Genomic DNA, 21,152 nt, shown 5'->3' on the forward strand with positions numbered 1-21,152 from the left:
ACAAAGTAGTAAATGGTAGGATTTAAATTCACGTAGTGTTGGAAGTTCCTGTTGTGGCTCAGTAGTAACAAATCCAACTAGTATCCATGAAGATGTGGGTTCGATCCCTAGCTTTACTCAGTGGGTTAAGGATCTGTTGATTGCCATGAGCTGTGGTGTAGTTCGCAGATGTGGCTTGGATCACACATTGCTGTGGCTCTGGTGTAGGCCAGCAGCTGCAGCTCGAATTCAACCCGTAGCCTGGGAACTTCATATGCTGCAGGTGCCCTAAAAAGAAAAAAAAAAGAAAGAAAAAAAAATTCAGGTAGGGCTGACTGAGAAAATCATTTCTTTCTCTGTATAGTTGTGTCTTTGGTTTTGGATTTTGCCATTCATGATTATGCATGGTTGTTCTGAGCAAGTAATTTAAACTCTTTAAGCTTTAGGTTTTTTTTCGTAGTAAATGGACCCCTGCCTTAATAAGATTGCCTCACAGGATAAAATGACATAATGAATGTGAATTTTTTTAAAGCCATATTGTATAATATTACCTTTTGATGTAGGTGTTTTTGTTAGTATTTAAATGTGTTTATTGGTGGCTATGTCGTTTTGTTTTGTTTTTGTTTATTTGCAAGGACATGCCTCTAGTGATATGAGGCTATGATAGCTGCCTGGAACACTCTTAACTTGGAATCAGATTTCTCTGTTGTGACTCTGAAAGGAAGCCCCACGGTTAATAATTTCAGTGTCTTAGGAAGACACAGTTGTTTGTTTTTGAAGACAGTTATCCCACATTTGTATGTGATTTTCTAAAAAATGCTACACAAGCAGATTTAAAGGCATCCAAATTTAACTTTATCATTTTCTTTTTGACAAGCCTGATAATCATTGTTTAATGAAGGGTTGAGAGAATGGTGAGCCAGAACGCAAAATGCTTGCATGATAAACCCATCTTCTCTCCCTGACCCTAGAACTAGAGAATTCTAGGGTTGGTAGAACTGGAAATCATGAAAAAGAAGGTAGAAATCACACAACAAATAAACATTTTGGACTGTTGAGTCATCATTCAGTATAAAGAAAGAACTAGAATTTGAAAGAATTTGAAAAAATGGAGTCAGAATATAATAGTATATTTGGTAATTTTTTTTTTAAGTTAAAATGGGCTTTGGGCAACCTGTTTTCAGAAGTTTTACAAGCACGGTCAAGATGTTCTGGGAACTGAAAGAGTCATAGGAGATTTGAAACAACAGGTGTGAGGAGGTACTTCTAAAAGTTATACCAACAGCAGCAAGAAGTGACACTTCAGAGCAAAGGAAGAGATGGAATAAACATTAACGGCAGAATACAGTGGCCTGGCTTAGTATATGATTTGGTAATGTTAGAAGGCATTGCAGAATGAAAGTATGATAGCATTTATCGAACTTTTCCTGTATGCCAGCAGTGTGCTAGATGCTTCTATTTTGTTATTATTTCTTTTTCTGGCCACCCTGTGGCATATGGAGATCCCAGGCCAAGGATCAGATCCAAGCTGTAGTTGAACCTATGCTGCAGCTGGAACTCTGGCAACACTGGATATTTTAATCCACTGTGCCTGGATTTTAATTCTCATGATATTGATGGGTGACCTAGGATTTTCAAAAAGGTTATATCCTTGTTGGTATTTACCCAAAAGAATTGGTAACTTAGGGCCACACAAAACTTGGAAGCAACCAAGATATCTTTTAGTAGATGAATGGATAAATAAATGGTGGTATATCCAGACAATGTAGTATTATTCAGTGCTAAAAAGAAATGAGCTATCAAGCCATGAAAAGACATGGAGGAACTTAAGTACATTATTACTGAGAGAAGCCAATCTGAAAAAGATACGTATAGTATGATTCCGACTATATGACTTTAGAAAAGGCAAAACTGAAGGAGATAGTAAAAAGATCACTGGTTGCCAGGGATTGAGGAGGGTGGAGGGGAGATGAATAGGTTGGGCACAGAGGATGTTTAAGGTAGTAAAAGTATTCTGTGGTACTATAATGATGGATACATTTGTCCAGTTTCATGAAATGTACGGCACCAAGAGTTGAATACTAACTAATATAAACTATGGACTTTGGTGATAATGATGTGTCTATGTAGGGTCATTGATTTTAGCAAGTGGACTTCTCTGGTGTAGAAGTTAATAAAGGAGGAGGTTATGCATGTGTGGCCAGGAAGTATATGGGAAATCTCTGTCTTTGCAATTTTGCTGTAAACCAAAAACCACTCTAAAAAACCAAAGTCTTTTAAGAAAAAAAGTTACATGCTCTGCTTATTAAGACTAAAGTTTATATATATATACACATATATGTGTGTATATGTATATATACATGTATTTAACATCTACCTTTTTTTTCTATAAAGATTCATCTATATCAGAGAAAAGTGAAAGGCGAAAGCCTGGAATGCATTTCCTAAATGCTTCGCAGGTTCAGAGATAACCAACCATAGCCAAAAAATTAGTTCTTAGTTCTCTTTTTTTCTGTACCACACTAAATTTTAAAAAATAAATAATAAGTAGCTTTTTCACTTAGAAATGGTTTGGATGTCTTATGTCAGAACACCGTGTACACCATTTCTGATTAGTTTTTTCTTTTGCTTGCCTTGTGTGAATTTTCTCTTTGAAAATAATGAACTGCATTTTATTCCATATAATCCATAACCTTTGACTTAATTACAGACATTCTCTCCAGTGTAGGTTAAATCAATAAAATAGCAGAATTGGATTTGCATCAAAGAGTTTTAATTTATAGCTAGATTTCCCACCAATATTATCCCCATACCATTTAGATTTATCATTAAAAATGCCATCTAGTCAGGAAGCAAGAGAGGCTACAGTTCAATATTGTTTTTAGAATTGCCTTATAAAGTGAAGATTATGGAATTCTTTTTAATATTACAAAATGATACCAATTTTGCTGTCAAATAGTGGCCAACCAGCTAGAGCTCTTAAATATTTATGTATTTTAAATATTTAATTATTAAGGCATATTCCCTGTGACTTTCTATGTTGCATTGGTAGAATGCTTTAAGAACTTTAACCTAATAAAATAGGAGAAAATTAGCATAGAAACCTAAAATATAAGAAAGTAGGTACTTATATTAGAATTAAAAATGGACTTTTTAAACTTTGGATTCTTTTTTTGTATTGCTAATCTGAATGATATTAATGAATCATAATTAATTAAATATGTTAATATTTAGGACAAAGGGAAATACTAAACATATTGAGACAAGATGAACATAAAAGATATGTGAGAAACATTATAGTTATTTTGATTTAAACATACATGCTTGGATATCAGTGACTGAATAATCAAGTTTTTGGAAAAGGGTTATTTGGCCAGAAATTTGGACAAAGAAAAACATAAGTTAGTTAAAAGGATTGAGGAGGAAGTCTTCTTATTTAGGTGCAAAAATGGTGTGTAATTTTTTGGCAATATATATTAGTTAAATTTATTATATTTCTTTTAGATAGAAGCCTTTCTTTTGGTCACCTTATACTGCTGCCCTTTTAAGGTCAAAATTCCTGGTTCTTGGCCAAGGAGAGTCCTAAGCAACATCACCAAATTGTGTTTCAGTCTTTAGTTCCTATTATGACCCTATTATGTTGATGATATAATTATTAGTAGGAAAAAAAATAAAGCTATTTGGGACCACTATTTCTTTGAAACTCTTAAGTTAGAATGGAAGCATCTTCTTTCGATATATGTTGTTGTATGTACCAGAGACCCAGCCTTTACAACCTGCCTGATTCCTGAATTGTTGTTGCAAGTTTAACAGTTAAAATTTAGAATCCTCATTTACTTGTATAACAATATAAATTGGGAGACCATCCTTCTTATACCCTAAAAATCCCTATTAAGTTATTCACAAAAATAAATAAAAATGTATTTGTTTTTCTATCAAAGAATATATAATCTTTGAATAAAGCATCTGTTGTAAATATTTTGGTATGGCCTGAACCATACCAAATTTGCTTAACAAAATTGGTCAGTGAAATTTAGACTTATCATACAAATGTATTAATTTTTTTCAGTAGCTTTTTTTCTTTTTCCTTTTTTTTTTTTTGTCTTTTTAGGGCCACACCCATGGCATATGGAGGTTCCCAGGTTAGGAGTCAAATCGGAGCTGTAGCCACTGGCCTATGCCATAGCTACAGCAACATCAGATCCAAACCATGTCTGCAACCTACACCACAGTTCATGGCAACACTGGATCCTTAACCTACTGAGCAGGGACCAGGGATATAACCTGCAGCTTCATGGATCCTAGTTAGATTTGTTTCCACTGAGCCACAATGGGAACTCTATTTTCTTCACTGTTTTAAGGGCCTTTAAACCAAATTGGCCATTAGGAACATCTGTCTAATGCTTCTCAAAAGTCTTTGAATGGTAAATGTTGGAGGTGAGGGTAATTGATTTCTGTGGCATCTTCTTTATTGATTCTTTGCACTAATGCCAAGTTTAAAGAGTCAGCTGAGTCTCCACCAGGACTAAGTTCTTTATTGTAGAAGTATTATTTATAATAAGAAGAATGATAAAAATGGCATATTGCAATTAAATCACTTCTTTTCTGATATAAAAGGAAAATCAATTACTTCAATTTGTGTCTTGAACTGATAGCAGGAGGATGGTGAAGTAGACAAGCAGTAGTTCTGAAGTTTCTTAGTTCCTTACAGCAGGAGATTAGAGACTAATCTCACGAAAGAGAGGAGACTATGTATAGCTACTCCTATCCTGAAATCCCTGTTAGGAATAAAAGGGAAGTTTATTTCTGCATAGTTATTACACATGTTCAGGTCTGGGAAATTAGAGGTCTTCTGAATAACTTATCTCTCCCTCATCATCTTCTACCTCCTTTATATGGTCTGTTCCATTTAGCCAACAGAAGATCACAGTGTTTCTGAATAACTATTTTAAAAATGGGGTTATCTGTCTTTCTTAGACAAATGCAGAGACCATCCAAAGAGAAGAGTTAAAAGTTAGAATTAAGAGAAATGAGAAGCTAGGAGTTCTTATCCTGGCTCAGTGGAAGTGAATCTGACTAGCATCCATGAAGATGCAGATTTGATCCCTGGCCTTGCTCAGTGGGTTAAGGGTCGGGTGTTGCTCTGAGCTGTGCTATAGATTGCAGATGTGGCTTTGATCTGGCATTGCTGTGGCTGTGGTGTAGGCCAGCAGCTACAGCTCTGATTTGACCCCTCACCTGGGGACCTCCATATGCCTTGGGTGTGGCCTTAAAAAAAAGAGAGAGAGAGAGAAATGGCATAAGCTAAAATAATTTTAAATGAAAGGAAAAGGAGTAATAAAAGTATAAAAAATGTCTACTCATCACTAAAGGCCAAGCAAAATTCTTTGCTTAAATCGAAAACATATGTCAAGAGAATAATTCTGAGCAGAGGTTGACACTTTGCTTTAGATAAAGGGCCAGATAGTAAATATTATAAACCATGATCCATATGGTCTCTGTAACAGCCACCTAACTCTGCTGTCATAGTGCAAAAGCAGCCATAGGTAATATATGAATGAGCATGGCTGTATTCTAGAATTCTTTTTTTTTTTTGTCTTTTTGCTATTTCTTGGGCTGCTCCCGTGGCATATGGAGGTTCCCAGGCTAGGGGTCGAATCGGAGCTGTAGCCACCAGCCTATGCCAGAGCCACAGCAACGCAGGATCCGAGCCGCGTCTGCAACCTACACCACAGCTCACGGCAACGCCAGATCGTTAACCCACTGAGCAAGGGCAGGGATCGAACCCACAACCTCATGGTTCCTAGTCGGATTCGTTAACCACTGTGCCATGACGGGAACTCCTAGAATTCTTTATTTACGAACACTGAAACTTAATTTCATATTATTTTCAGATGTCACAAAATATTTGTTTTAAGCCATTTAAAAATGTGTAAGCCATTCTTAGCTCAAAGCCCATATAAAATAGGCAATGAGTTGAATGTGGCCCATTAGCCATAGTGTACTGACTCCTGGTAGAGAGAAAAGGTTCCTGCTTAAATAAGGGTTATAGAATAAGATAGTCAGAGATCCCCTTTTAATAGAGAACCTCAGAGTGTGGCATGGTATGGTGGAAAAAGCCTTTCGAGCCAAACTCACTTAATAGTTCTGGGAGTCTTCTTTGCTAATCTGTAAAACAAGTAATATCTACATTCATTTGGTGGTTGTATTAGTTAGCTTTTGCTGCATAACAAACCATCCCCAAAACTTAGTGGCATAAAGCAATAAACATTCTCATGATTCTATAGCTGTCTGGAATATTCTTGTGTTCTGGGCTGACCTGTCTGGGGCTGGATTGTCTAGGTCACTTACTCTGGCCTTGCTTATACTTCTGGGGCCTCAGACTATTTTCACATTGCCTCTTATCCTTCAGGAGGCTAGTCCAGACTTGTTCCTAGGGTGGGATTAGGGTTCCCAGTGGCAGGAGAAGACAAAACCCCAGTGTGCAAGCACATATCAAGCCCCAGCTTGCTCCACATTTGCTAGTGTTCCATTGATCAAAGCAAGTCAGACGAGCAAATCCAGAGTTATTCCGGGAGGGGACCAAGGAGATGTGATTCAGTGGGGGCCATAACTGCAGCAGTCTTTTACAGTGGTTAGTATTTGTTAGGAGCCCAATATAGTGCTTGGCACATAAAGCATTCAGTAAATGTTAGATACTTCCTATGCTTGTCAGAGACAAAGGAAGAGCCTGCCAGCTGTGATGACTCATCTTTTTTTGTAGCTAGTCCCTAATTTTCTTACATCATAGTCACTGTTCTTGAGTGACTTTTGAGAGCTTAGTGTATGCAAGGCACTGTTCTAAGGTTTTTACTTATTTAATTTCTACAACAGCCATATGTGATAGGTGCCCGTTTGCTCAATTTACAGTCGAGGAGTTCATACACAGAGCTTAATTAACTAAAACTTGCCCAGTGTCACAAGTGGTGAAGTTTTTAAGCACAGACAGTGTTTCTGTGTGGGAGGGATAAATGAGTGTGGAAAAAAATACTGATGACTTACTATTTATTTTTCACTTTACTTGAGCATCTTAGAATTTCTGTCAAAGTGAAGAGACGTAGGATTGCATGGAATGTGATTAGATTAAGCTTTTGATGTTTCACAAGAGTGATCCTTATTGTTGAGTGTCTGAAAATTGGCATCATCTTATAATCATTGATTCAAAGGGAAAAACACTGCTGTATTTAATCAGGTTCTCCTGCTCTTTATATTTTTAACCATTGTATTTATCAGAAGGTGACAGTTATCTTCTCTACTCTGAGCTGCTTAAGCTTTCCACTTTTTTGCTTGCAGATGAAAGAATGCTATCTAGTGGCAACAAAAGGTGACTGCATGCATGGGTGAAAGTAGAATTTTTATTTTTTTGTTGTTTTTCTATCTTTTGATACAGTTTCCAGGGATGAAAAATGCAGTTATCTATGACTCTTTTCTTATAGGTTGTAAAGAATATTTTGATTTACTACTTCAAGTATACACATTGCCAAATTTCTGTGATTCATTCAAATAAACATTGTGTTCTTGGTGCTAGTGTAGGTATTGGGAGCAAGGTAGTGAATAAGACAAGGATTAGGGACTTACATTCAAGTGCAAGAGGCATGCTCTATGCCTCAAGTTTATACGATGGTGAATGTCAATTATTTCTCAATAAAACTGGGGAAAAGGGTCATCGGTAAGTCTTATTTGGCTAGTGAATGTATCACTAACATTCAAATAGAATGGGTAAAAGGTACTGCAATGCCAAATTAATGTAGTGCTCCATTAATAATTTGCTGTGGTTGCCATTAGAATGGGCTGATGTTACCTTTTAGTTACCTTTATAAAGACATGTTTGTATCATTCTTTTTCTGCTTATCAGTGAGTCCGTCAGCATGTTGATTTCATTGTTGTCATATGAATGTTTAAAGACCATAAGGATAATAAAAAGAATTCAGATAATTTTGTTTGAGCTTCCAGCTCAAAGAATTTGAAGTATAATTTTGTCATCTTAGTTTGTTGGTTATGTAATAGCTTTTTTTTTTTTTTTTACAAATTCTTATGTTTATTATGTACTGTATTTTGATGTGCAAAAATCACGTGACTTTGATTTGACTCTCAGGTTGTAAGAGAACACCAGTATATTGATCTTCTTTCCATGCAAAATAGGGATTTTAACATGAATTTTTATGATCTTTATAGTGGAAATGGAAATAAACTTAGAGAAAAGGACTCCCTTTATATAGTTTTTTGCATTATAAGGAACTCTGTGGCTAGTCTTATGATAAGTGTAGCAGGACCCATCTATATACTTCAGTGAGATCTAACAAGTAGACCTAATTCAGTTAGCCATTCTCATATATATATCGTTTTAAGAAAAGCAATAACTTTTTTTCTTTTAAAGAATAATTTGAATTAAATAACTTGCATTCAGATAGGCCTTTATTGTAAGAAGTCTAAACTAACAAAGCTTAATTAAAGTACATTGCTTTCTTAAGATGATATTTACCCAGGGAGTTTCCGTCATGGTGCAGCAGAAATGAATCCAACTAGAAACTGTGAGGTTGCAGGTTCGATGCCTGGCCTCAATCAGTGAGTTAAGGATCCCACGTTGCTGTGGCTGTGGTGTAGGCCTGCAGCTGTAGCTCCAATTAGACCCCTAGCCTGGGAGCCTCCATATACCGAGGGTGATAACCTAAAAGGCAAAATAATAGTAGTAATAATAGTGTAATAATAATAATAAAGAAAAAAAGAGGAGGAGTTACAAACCAAGCAAACTTATCTGACCTCTTCTTCCCCACTAGCAAGTAATCGACGTTATTCACAGTCTTTTTGTTTGAAGTTGCAGACTTGTTGAGTGGTCTAAGTTTCTTCCACTTAAAATAAGTTATCACCCTTAATATGAGGTTTTTTTTTAAAACTCTGAACTTTAAATTAAGCAGGTTTACTCTCTTCTTACCTATACAGTTAAAGTAATTATTCAAGCATAGCATTTTTAAAATGAATGTTCTTGGCACCTGCATTATAAGAAAATAAAAGGTTAATGAGGCAGTACAGGGGAGCAGGTGTAAAGCATGCCATAGATTCAGCATGTTCCATTTTTAGAAACCCAAACTGAGAGGGGCAGTCCTTATGTCAAGTAGGTCTCCCGAGGTTTCTAGTCTTCTTCCTTTAGATATTAATTATTTATCTTTTACCCCAAATGCCTTGTAAATATTCTGCATATATTTATTCTAGAATTTGCTTTTGTTGTAATGAATTTGTATTTTAAGATACAAATTAAATGGCTATTAAAACAAAAACAACTTTTGGGGAGGGAGATATACATATAACCATTCCAGAATATTCTCATAAAAGGCTGTTTGCATGTTCAGCTGGTGACTGTGAGAGATTTATGGCTAATTTCTGCTGTATCTTCATCCTATGCGTGCTGCTGTTCCAGAGACTTGCTTTCACTCTGAAATGTGTTAAAGTTTGAAATGTGTTGCAGAGAGGCTGCAAAAGTGCCTCTTAACTGACTGGGCCTAAAGCTCTGAAATACCCTTGGATCAATATAGTGCAATTTTTCTCCTCAACTCCAATAATAGAGTGAAAGGTAGACAGTATATGGGCTTCAGAGTCAAACAGTTAATAGCTTTGGCTCTCCCATGGTTAATTTCGTGACCATAAGCAAATGATTAAACTTTTTTGACCCTGAATTTCATCTACTAAAAAACATGCAACTTGTGGAGTTGATATGAGGAGAGAAATATGTTTGTATAAGTTATATACTTACCTGGCACATGAAAACTCTTAATAAGGACCGTCTTTTGATTGTCAACTTCTCCTCTGTCCGCAAGTAATGGAGCATAACTTTAATTTAGAGTTTCTGTACTCTCCAAGACCTTTCCAACTAAGCTGAGTCTTAATTGTGATTCCTTAACCTTTTTTACATGTCAGTCTTCTTTGGACTCCCTGGAACCAAGAAATTGTAACAAGTGGATTTGAAAAACTTTGTCTGTTTGGAAATCTGAGACACATTGACTTGCTATCTTATAGTTAACTGAAGCTTGGTGAAGCACCAGTGAGAGGTCTGGCCTTGATTAGATTAGCAGGAAATGCTGCCTGTGTTTTGGGCGTGGTACAAAAGTTAATAGTAGCATTGACAATAACTAGTATAATTTGTATATAAAACTACATTATAGGAAATGTCTCCAAACGGTACTGGTTTCCTTCCCCCTTATTCCTCAGGGAAATGGTATTTCTGTCTGTTAATTTTGTGTTGGTTTTATTTTTTTATTTTTTTTAATTAAAAAAATTTTTTTTTGTCTCTTTTTGCTATTTCTAGGGCCGCTCCCGTGGCATATGGAGGTTCCCAGGTTAGGGGTCGAATTGGAGCCTTAGCCCCCCCGCCTACGCCAGAGCCACAGCAACTCGGGATCCGAGCTGCGTCTGTAACCTACACCACAGCTCACGGCAACACCGGATTCTTAACCCACCGAGCAAGGGCAGGGACGGAACCCTCAACCTCATGGTTCCTAGTCGGATTCGTTAACCACTGCGCCACGACGGGAACTCCTGTGTTGGTTTTAAATAAATTAATTCTTAAATTATTGTAGCTCTGCGGGCCTACTGGAATCATAGATTATATTCCCTTGAATGGACTGTCGGACCATCTTAGACACAGTGCCAACCATTTCTGTGCCCAGCATAGCCTTGTTTGCTTTTTCTCTGGTGACAACCACCACTGCCACTTAGGAGCACTCACCAGGGTTCTGCCAGTGAAAACCATCTCTTTTTCTAACTTTAAGAAAACCTTGTCACAGATTCACTGAAAATCTTCCTTCATCACCTTCTGGAACCCTGAACCTTGTGATTCCTGGATGTCACACCTAGGCCCTTCAAAAGTGGGTCCATTTGGTTCCTTGCTTATTTTTGTGCAGTTCATGTCAATAAATTACAGAACTTTTTTTACCATTAGACTACATAATTACCTAACAAGTTCAGATATAATTTCCTGTAGTTGTTCCTCTTTAGAAACACTAGTTTATTTCTATCAGCCAGTGGTGAAAGTCAGCCCGCAGTTCTTTGGACACTGTTTCCGTTTGCTACCAGTGCAGGCTTGGTAATTGGACCTTCTTCACCTTCACTGTTAGGACAAAAAAAGTTTCTTTTTTTTCAGACAAAGATTTTGAAACCAAATTTATGGTTACCAAAGGGGAGATGTGAAGGGGGAAGGGAAAATTAGGGGGTTGGGATTGACATAAGCAAAACTACTATATGTAAAATGGGTAGGTAACAACGACTTATTGTATAGCATAGGGTAATCTGCTCAATATTGTGTAATAACTTACATGGGAAAAGAATCTGAAAAGGAATGGATATATATGTGTGTGTGTATGTATGTTATGTACATATATATGTATGTATAACTGATTTACTTTGCTGTATACCTGAAACTAACACAACTTTGCAAGTCAATTATACTCCAATAAAATTTATAAAAATAAAAAGTAAAAAATAAACACTTGTTTAAAAAAGCTCAAAAAAGTTTTTTTTAAAACTGTGGCAAATAAACTGTACCATTGTAATTTTTTAGTGTATAGTTCAGTGGCATTAAGTACATTCACAGTGTTGTGTAACCACCGCTACTGTTTCCAGAACTTTTTCATCATCCCAAACAGAAACTCTGTACCCATTAAGCAATAACTCTCCATTTCTCCCTCCTTCCTGCCCCTGGTAACTTTTATCTTACTTTACGTCTCTATGAATTTGCCTACTCTAGATACTTCATGTAAGTTTTGATTCATATAATGTTTGGCTTATTTCACTGACCATAATGTTTTCAAGGTTCATCTGTGTTGTAGCATGTATCAGAATTTCAGGAGTTCCCATCGAGGCTCAGTGGTTAACAAATCTGACTAGGAACCATCAGGTTGTGGGTTCGGTCCTTGGACTAGCTCGGTGGGTTGGGGATCCGGTGTTGCCATGGGCTGTGGTGTAGCTTGCAGACGTGACTCGGATCCTGCGTTGCTGTGGCTGTGGCGTAGGCTGGCAGCTACAGCTCCGATTCGACCCCTAGCCTGGGAACTTCCATATGCCGTGGGTGTGGCCCTAGGAAAGACAGAAAAAAAAAAAAAAAAGACAAAGAATTTCATCCTTTTTATGGCCAAATACTATTCTAGTGTATATGTATATACTACATTTTGTTATCCATTTATTTGCTGATAGATACTTGAGTTGTTTCTACCACTTGGTTTCATTATCATGAATTATATTATGAACATTGGTGTACAGATATCTGTTGAGTTCATATTTTTATTTCTTTGGGTATATACCTAGAAGGGGAATTGCTGGGTCATGTGGTAATTCTATGTTTAATATTTTTAGGAACTGCCATACTGTTTTCCACAGCACCTGCACCATTTTACATTCCCTTGGTAATGCACGAGGGGTCCAATTTTGCTATACCCTCCCAACACTCTTTCTTTTCCCTTTTTTTTTCTTTCTTTTTTTTTTTGTCTTTTTAGGGCCGTACCCATGGCATATGGAGATTCTGAGGCTAGGGGCTGCGGTAGCTGCCAGCCTATACCACAGCCACAGCAACTCAGGATCCAAGCCATGTCTGCAATTTACACCACAGCTCACAGCGATGCTGGATCCCTAACTCACTGAGTGGGTCCAGGGATTGAACCCACATCCTCATGAATACTAGTCGGGTTCATTAACCACTGAGCCATGATGGAAACTCTCCATTTTTTTAAATAATAGCCATCTTAGTAGGTATGAAATTTTATCTCATTGTAATTTTGAGTTTGCACTTCCTTTATGACTAATCTTGAGCCTTTTTTCGTGTGCTTTTTGCCACTTGTATCCTACTTGGAGAAAGGTCTGTTTCAGGTCCTTTGCCCTTTTTTTTTTTGGCCTTTTTTGCCATTTCTTGGGTCGCTCCCATGGCATATGGAGGTTCTCAGGCTAGGAGTCAAATTGGAGCTGTAGCCGATGGCCTACACCAGAGCCACAGCAACGCCAGATCCGAGCCTACACCACAGCTCACGGCAACGCCAGATCCTTAACCCCCTGAGCAAGGCCAGGAATTGAACCCACAACCTCATGGTTCCTAGTCAGATTTGTTAACTACTGAGTCATGACAGGAATTCCAGTTTTGAATTGTATGTATTTTTATTGAGTTATATGAGTTCTTTATATGTTTTGCCGCTTTGTCTGGTTTGTGTATTAGGGTGATGCTGGCCTTATAGAATAAGTTAAGATGTATTCTCTCTTTTAGTTTTTTGGAATATTTTAAGAAGAATTGGTATAAATTCTTTAAAACTTTGGTAGAACTCACCAGTGTAGCTCCTTGGTCCTGGGCTTTTCTTCATTGAGACATTTTTGATTACTGATTCAATCTTAATAGTTACAGATCCATTTCAATTTTCTATTTCTTCTGAGTCGATTTATGTGTTTCTAAGAATTTATCCATTTTATCCAGTTTGTCAACATACAATTGTCCATGGCATTCTCTTATATATAAAATCTTTTCCAACTTTCACTTCTAGTTTTAGTAATTTGAGTCTTCTCTCTTTTCTGTTCTTTTTTAGAAGCAAATTATTGTCATATACTTTTAATTGAATTTGTATAAATCTCATTGTGAAAGGAAATGAGTTGCAGAGGATAAGATGCTTTGATCATTTTGGATTCACCCATATAGTCTACATTTTGTTGATTTTTTTTTTCTCTTTATAGCCACACCTGCAGCAAGTTCCCAGGCTAGGGATTGACTTGAAGCTGCAGCGGCTGGCCTATGCTACAGCCATAGCAATGCCAGATCCGAGCCATATCTGCCACCTATGCTGCAGCATATGGCAATGCCAGATCCTTAACCCTCTACTGAGGCCAGGGATTGAACCTGGATTCTTACCCTACTGATCACAATGAGAACTCCCATTGTGTTGATGGTTAAACCTTGGGGTGCTGTGGAACCAGTTGTTTCCTTCTATTTGTGTATAATGCAAAGTTCTACCAGTAAGTCCATGGTCCTGATTTCTCTGTGCCTAATCTCAATATTAGATACTGCTGGGAAAACTAAAGATGTTCTCCTAAAGGAGAATATAAGCAAGCATATGTTAAAATGCACGCTAATGAAAATAAGTGCTGTGATCTTATAGAAATCCACCAGCTTCCCAAAATGAATCAGCTCTAGGTATACTCTTTGTCTTTCTGGATTGTTTGATTCTGTTAACTTTGGGTATAAGTGACAAAATTTTATTTTGACATAGGCAAGAGGTTGAATTATCAGTTTATTGATTCAAAGGGAAGAGTAAACAGCTAAACTTGAAATAGAGCAAGGTACAGCTAGATCTGCAGAACAGGAATAAGAGAATGAATTACCTCTAGTATCCTTGCTATATCTCCTCTCTTCTCTCACTGCATACTGGCCTTTTCCATGTGGCAGAAAACGTGGCTGCTCACAGCAGTAGAATTTTACTATCTTTCAGATTCCATGATGGGAGAGGGACTGATTTTTTACTTTCTAGATTGCAAACGTTTAAATTGCAAAAAAGATGTACTGGCTCAGCAAAAAGGTGCCCACCTGTTAACAACTAACTCTGGCCAGGATTTTGTGGGAACATATCAGCTCTACCACTACCATGTGGAAAAAGGTGGAGTTTGGGGAGAATGAAGTCCAAGAAAGAGTAGGGCTGAATGGACAGGCAGTCTCAAGAATGCCCACAATATATCAAAACTTGTTTATGGTAGGGATAACCAAATGAATGTTACAGTGAGCAAATTGTCTAATCTTGAGCCACTTTTTCTCAGTGAGTAAGGCTTTAGCCCATTGGTAGGTATTTATGTGCTTAGTATATTCTTGGTTAATAAAACCCCTGGATTGCTTAAGAGTTGTAGAGGTGCTTGCTATAGATAGAATTCCAGCAACACACTCTCTCTTTTTAACCTCCTTACTATACCCTGCTTTTACTTGTGACTCTCTTTTTTATCACATTCCATAAAATTCACCTATTTACAACCATCATTACAAACTAATTTTAGAGCATTTTCAACTTCTCCCAAAAGAAAGCTCACACCCATTAGCAACCACTGCCCATTACTCTTCTCTCTCATCCTCTCGCCATGTCCCCCTACCCCCAAGTTCCTTTCTATCTCTGGATTTCCCTATTCTGGATATTTTGTATAAATGGACTCATGTATTATATAGTTTTTTAATATAATTGCTTTAATTTAGCATAATGTTTGCAAGGTTCATCCATCTAGCATACATGAGTATTTCATTCCTTTTTTTTGCTGAATGATGTTCCATTGTATGCATATACCAAATTTAAATTATTTATCTGTTGAAAATTGGCACAGTAAAACTAAGATTGAGGAGGAGTTCCTGTCGTGGCTCAACGGTAACGAACCCAACTAGTATCCGTGAGCATGTGGGCCGATCTCTGGCCTTGCTCAGTGGGTTAAAGATCCAGCGTTGCCATGAGCTGTGGTGTAGGTTGCAGGTGCAGCTCAGATCTGGCATTGCTGTGGCTGTGGCTTAGGCTGGCAGCTGTAGCTCTGATTTGACCCCTAGCCTGGGAACTTCCATATGTGGCAGGTGCAGCCCTAAAAAGAAAAAAAAAAAATTTAATAAATTTTAAAAAGTAAGATTGAGGAATATTTCACTTGTGGTTAGTAAATCTGAAATTGTAGCCCATAAAATCCAGATAGAGCAGGCAGGGGTAAGGAAAGCCAAAGTAGGATCAATAGAGTTAGTGAATAGGAAGCTTTCTATAGATCAGAAATCACAGGAGTTCCCGTTGTGGCGCAGAGGAAATGAATCCAACTGGTAACCATGAGGTTTCAGGTTTGATCCCTGGCCTCCCTCAGTGGGTTAAGGATCCAACATTGGTGTGAGCTGTGGTGGAGGTCCCAGATGCAGCTTGGATCTGGTGTTGCTGTGGCTGTGGTGTAGGCCAGCAGCTGTAGCTCTGATTCAACCCCTAGCCTGGGAAATTCCATAGGCCTCAAGTGTGGCCCTGAAAAGCAAAAAGGAAAAAAAAAAAAAAAAAAAAAGAAAGAAAGAAAGAAATCACGCTAAAAGTTACAGTGAAAATTTAAAAGGTTATAATCAGGAAAATTTCAGAATTTAAAATAGCAAATGCTTTGAAAAGCTGTAAGGCCTAATAATCTGTATAATGAGGTATATTATGCCAATATTTGATTTTCTGAACACTGCTTTAGTTAAGACTATAATTGCTGAGAATCTTGATAAATTGACCTTTAAAATGGTTTTGTCTTGTTTTATTTTTTTAAAGTATAGTTGATTTACAGTGTTGTGCCAACATCTGCTGTACGGCAGAGTGACCCAGACACACACATACACTCTCTCTCTCTCTCTCTCTCTCTCTCTCTCTCTCTCTCTCTCTCTCTCCCTCCCTCCCTCTCCCTCTCTCTCTCCTTCTTATATTATCTTCCATCATGGTCTATCTCAAGAGATTGAATATAGTTCCCTGTGCTGTACAGTGGGACCTCCTTGCTTATCCATTCTAAATGTAATAGTTTGTATCTACCAACCCCAAACTCCCAGTCCATCCCTCTCCTTCCCCCCTCCCCCCAGGCAACCACAAGTCTGTTCTCTATGTCTGAATCTGTTTCTGTTCTGTAGATGGTTTTGTTTGTCCCATATTTTAGATTCCATGTATATGTGATACCATATGGTATTTGTCTTTCTCTTCCTGACTGACCTTACTTAGTATGAAAATCTCTAGTTGGATCCATGTTGCTGCAAATGGCATTATTAAGTTCTGTTCTATCTATATATTATATATATGTAACCACATCTTCTTAATCTATTCACTTGTTGATGGACATTTAAGTTGTTTCCATGTTTTGGCTCTTGTGAGCAGTGCTGCTATGAACATATGGCTGCATGTATCTTTTTTTAAATTTTTTATTTTATTATTATTTTTTTTTTTGCTATTTCTTTGGGCTGCTCCCACAGCATATGGAGGTTCCCAGGCTAGGGTTCGAATCGGAGCTGTGGCCACTGGCCTACGCCAGAGCCACAGCAACGCGGGATCCGAGCCGCGTCTGCAACCTACACCACGGCTCACGGCAACGCCGGATCGTTAACCCACTGAGCAAGGGCAGGGACCGAACCTGCAACCTCATGGTTCCTAGTCGGATTCGTTAACCACTGCGCCATGACGGGAACTCCCTGCATGTATCTTTTTTAATTATAGTTTTGTCCAGATATATGTCCAGGAATGGGATTGCTGGATCATATAGTAATTCAGTATTCAGTTTTCTGAGAAACCTCTATACTGTTCTCTGTAGTGGTTGTACCAGTTTACACTCCCACCAACAGTATAGGAGGGTTCCCTCTTCTCCACACTCTTTCCACTATATGTTATTTATAGACTTATTAGTGATGGCCATTCAGACTGGCATGAGATGGTACCTCATTGTAGTTTTGGTTTGCATTTCTCTAATAATAAGTTGATGTTGAGCATTTTTTCATGTGCCTGCTGGTCATCTGTATGTCTTTTTTGGAGAACTGTCTATTCAGGTCTTTTGCCCATTTTTCCATTGGGTTGTTGGCTTTTTTGCTGTTGAATTGTATGAGTTATTTGTATATTTTGGAGATTAACCCTTGTTGGTTGCTGTGTTTTATTTATTTATTTATTGCTTTTTAGGGCCACACCCACAGCATATGGAGGTTCCCAGGCTAGGGGGTGAATCAGAGCTGTAGCTGCCAGCCTACACCACAGCTCATGGCAACGCCAGATCCTTAACCCCGGAGTGAGGTCAGGGATCAAACCTGCATCTCATGGATCCTAATTGGGTTTGTTAATACTGAGCCATGAAGGGAACTCCTTTGCTGTGTTATTTTAAATTGTAGCTAGCCTTTACTTAAATTGGATTTTAGGAGTTCCCATTGTGGCACAGTGGAAACGAATATGACTAGTATCCGTGATTGGGTTCAATCTCTGGCCCCCTCAGTGGGTTAAGGATCTGTTGTTGCAAGCTGTGATGTAGGTCGCAGACATGGCTCAGATCCCGTATTGCTGTGGCTGTGGCGTAGGCCAGCAGCTACAGCTCTGATTCGACCCCTAGCCTGGGAACCTCCATATACCACGGGCGCGTCCTTAAAAAGCAAAGAAATTAATTAATTAAATTAATAAATAGGATGTTAACATACTTTCTCTCTCTTTTTTTTTTTTTTGCTTTTTAGGGCTGCATGTGCAGCATGTGGAAGTTACCAGGCTAGGGATCGAATTGGAGCTATAGCTGCCAGCCTAATCCACAGCCATAACAACATGGGATCTGAGCTTCGTCTATGACCACACTGCAGCTCACAGTAATGCAGGATCCTTAACCTACTGAGCAAGTCCAGGGATCTAACCCGCCTCCTCATGGATACTAGTTGGGTTCATTACTGCTGAGCCACAATGGGAACTCCCAACACATTTTCTCTTTTTTAAATCAGATATATTAATAAGCCATAGTGTCTACAAAATTGCTTTTCCCTTGTTCAAAATAGACTGCTCTGAAATGTTCAATTATAAAGTATGAAATGATTTGCATTTTTAAATGCATTGTTTTCTTTCAGGTTACAGTGTAGGATTTTGGAAGTCCTCCCTCCATCACACCAAAATGGTTTTGCTAATGGACATGACAGCTGTATAGATGGGGAAACTATTATCATTAGTGATAGTGATGATTCAGAAACACAAAACAGTTCTTTTCAAAACGGGTAAGTGATTTTTATTCATTTTTAAAATGTTTATCAGATTGGCTACTGACATCTCATTGAAATAATTTTTTTTCTTTGATCCCACCCTTCTTCCTTTTTAGTCATACACTGGTATACTGTGCATGTGATTCAATAAAAATGTTAGAATTTGCAAAATTGAAACTTACCTAGTTAATTCTAGTCAACTGCTCAAGAGCAGTTGAAGCTCACTTCATTCAATTATAATCATACAGTCCAATTTTGTTTCCTTGGGAAAATTCGTTCTGTATGTTATTATTCACTTAAGAGTACATATAGTGAAGAAACTCTGTAACTTTCTGAAGTTTAATCAATTGACAACTTTAGTTAGCTGAGTGTTCTTTGCAGAAGAGTCACATAAATCCATGTAGACTGGCGCTTTTGCTCTTAGAATACATAGCTATGAAGAAGAAAGATTAAAAGCAAATCCAAGAGCTGTTTGTTTATAAATTTATCTAACCTAAACTGGGTAGGTACTCTGCTTATTCATTTGGAGTGAATTTCTTCACCCAAGAAGAATTTATTGAATGTTTATTGAATGTTATTGAATGTTAATTTTTCTTCACCCAAGAAAAATTTATTGAATGTTATTTACCTAACATAAAATAGTACAGTATTTTGGCTGATAGAATGATGAGGCAGGAATTCCCATTGTGGCTCAGTGGTAACAAACCTGACTAGTATCCATGAGGTTGTGGATTTGATCCCTGGTCCTGTTCAGCGGGTTAAGAATCGAGTGTTGCCGTGAGCTATAGCGTAAGTTGCAGACTTGGCTCAGATCTTATATTGCTGTGGCTGTGGTGTAGGCCAGCAGCTGTAGCTCCAATTTGATCCCTAGCCTGGGAATCTCCATATGCCTCGGTGTGGACTTAAATTTAAAAAAAAAAAAAAATGGTGAGGCAAATCAGTAACTTATATAAAATCATAATTAAAATAAAAATGCATGAGATTTTGTTATAATATGTTCTTAAAACTAGATTTCATTTAAAGTATCTCATTTCCAAACTATTAATCTATTTGTGTCTTTGCTTTTTTTAGGAAGAAAAAAGATGCAATTGATCCCTTACTATTCAAGTACAAGGTGCAGCCCACTAAAAAAGAATTGTATGAGTGTGCTATTGTTAAAGCAACACAAATCAGGTAAAACTCCATATCTTCTCTTAAAGTAGAGTAATTATGTTTGATTAAGGAGATTGCTATGGAACAAATGGGTAATTGTAAGTGATTGCTTCCTTTTTTAAAATAATGTACATTTATATGCCCATAGACTGATCATTAAGAAGGATCCCAGGAATTCCTGTTGTGGCTCAATGAGTTAAGAATCCCACTAGTATCCATGAGGATGCAGGTTTGAACCCTGGCCTCGCTCAGTGGGTTAAGGATCTGGCCTTGCCGCAAGCTGTGGCTCAGATCCTATGTTGTAGCTGTGGCACAGGCCAGCCGCTGTAGCTCTAATTTGAATCCTAGCCTAAGAACTTCCATGTGCCCTAAAGTGCAGCCTTAAAAAAGAAGGAAAAAAAAAAAAAAAAAAAGGATCCTATTTATGAAGTACTTCTCATAAAAGAACTCAATTTTCAAAGCTGAGAAATCACAAATATATCACATTTGTAATATTTTGTTCATTAGACTCAAATACCTGATCAATCTCCCATTTCTTAATAAAATTAAATAATAAAAAGCATCTTTATTTTATTATTTATTTATTTATTTATTTTGCCTTTTAGGGCTGTACTTGCGGCTTATGGAAATTCCCAGGCTAGAGCTCGATTCAGAGCTACAGGCTTAGCAACACGGGATCCATGCCACATCTGCGACCTACACACCACAGGTCATGACAACGCCAGATCCCTCACCCACCAAGTGAGGTCAGAAATTGAACTCCTATCCTCATGGATACTAGCTGGGTTCGTTTCCACTGAGCCATGACAGGAATTCCCATAAGTATCTTTAAAAATTCCTGTTTGAGACTTAATCAAAATAGAGAGGCTTTTGATTTAAAAGAAATGGCTCTAGGTTACATTGATATATTTTAGGAAAATCCTATTGTTGCCTGTTAAGGTTAGGCTCTTATTCATATGAAAGTAACAGCCGACATTATCAGCCAACTACCAGCTTGCCAGTAAGGAATCAGTCTTGGATTTTGTTTGATGAAAAGTAATTTTACTTATTCTCTCATCTCTTTTGTCCCCCTATATATTCATGATCCAAAGAAAAGTGATAACAATAAAAGTATTGAGTGAATCTTGAGTTAGGTATTACTTTCTGTAAACTACATGGGTGTGTGTATAGTTTTTTGTTTGTTTTTGGGGTCCCATCACTAGTATAAGATCTCTGTAGCATTCTACACTTCATTGTAAATTGAAAAATACCATTCTCAAGCTAATGCTTATAATTTTTCACAGTTTTGAATTTGTTC

General features: G+C 37.6%; 1 protein-coding gene across 2 annotated transcripts in view; it reads left to right on the forward strand.

The window, feature by feature from the left end:
• BAZ1A (bromodomain adjacent to zinc finger domain 1A) overlaps positions 1-21,152 on the forward strand; it is a 101,470-nt gene that overhangs the window by 23,741 nt on the left and 56,577 nt on the right. For both annotated transcript variants that reach the window (XM_047794884.1, XM_047794883.1), the window contains 2 exons: positions 18,575-18,718; positions 19,775-19,876. In XM_047794884.1, the coding sequence (XP_047650840.1) occupies positions 18,575-18,718; positions 19,775-19,876 (246 nt within the window). The remainder of the gene's footprint in view (positions 1-18,574; positions 18,719-19,774; positions 19,877-21,152) is intronic.

The sequence above is a fragment of the Phacochoerus africanus genome, chromosome 9, assembly GCF_016906955.1.
Source record: "Phacochoerus africanus isolate WHEZ1 chromosome 9, ROS_Pafr_v1, whole genome shotgun sequence".
NCBI lineage: Eukaryota > Metazoa > Chordata > Mammalia > Artiodactyla > Suidae > Phacochoerus > Phacochoerus africanus.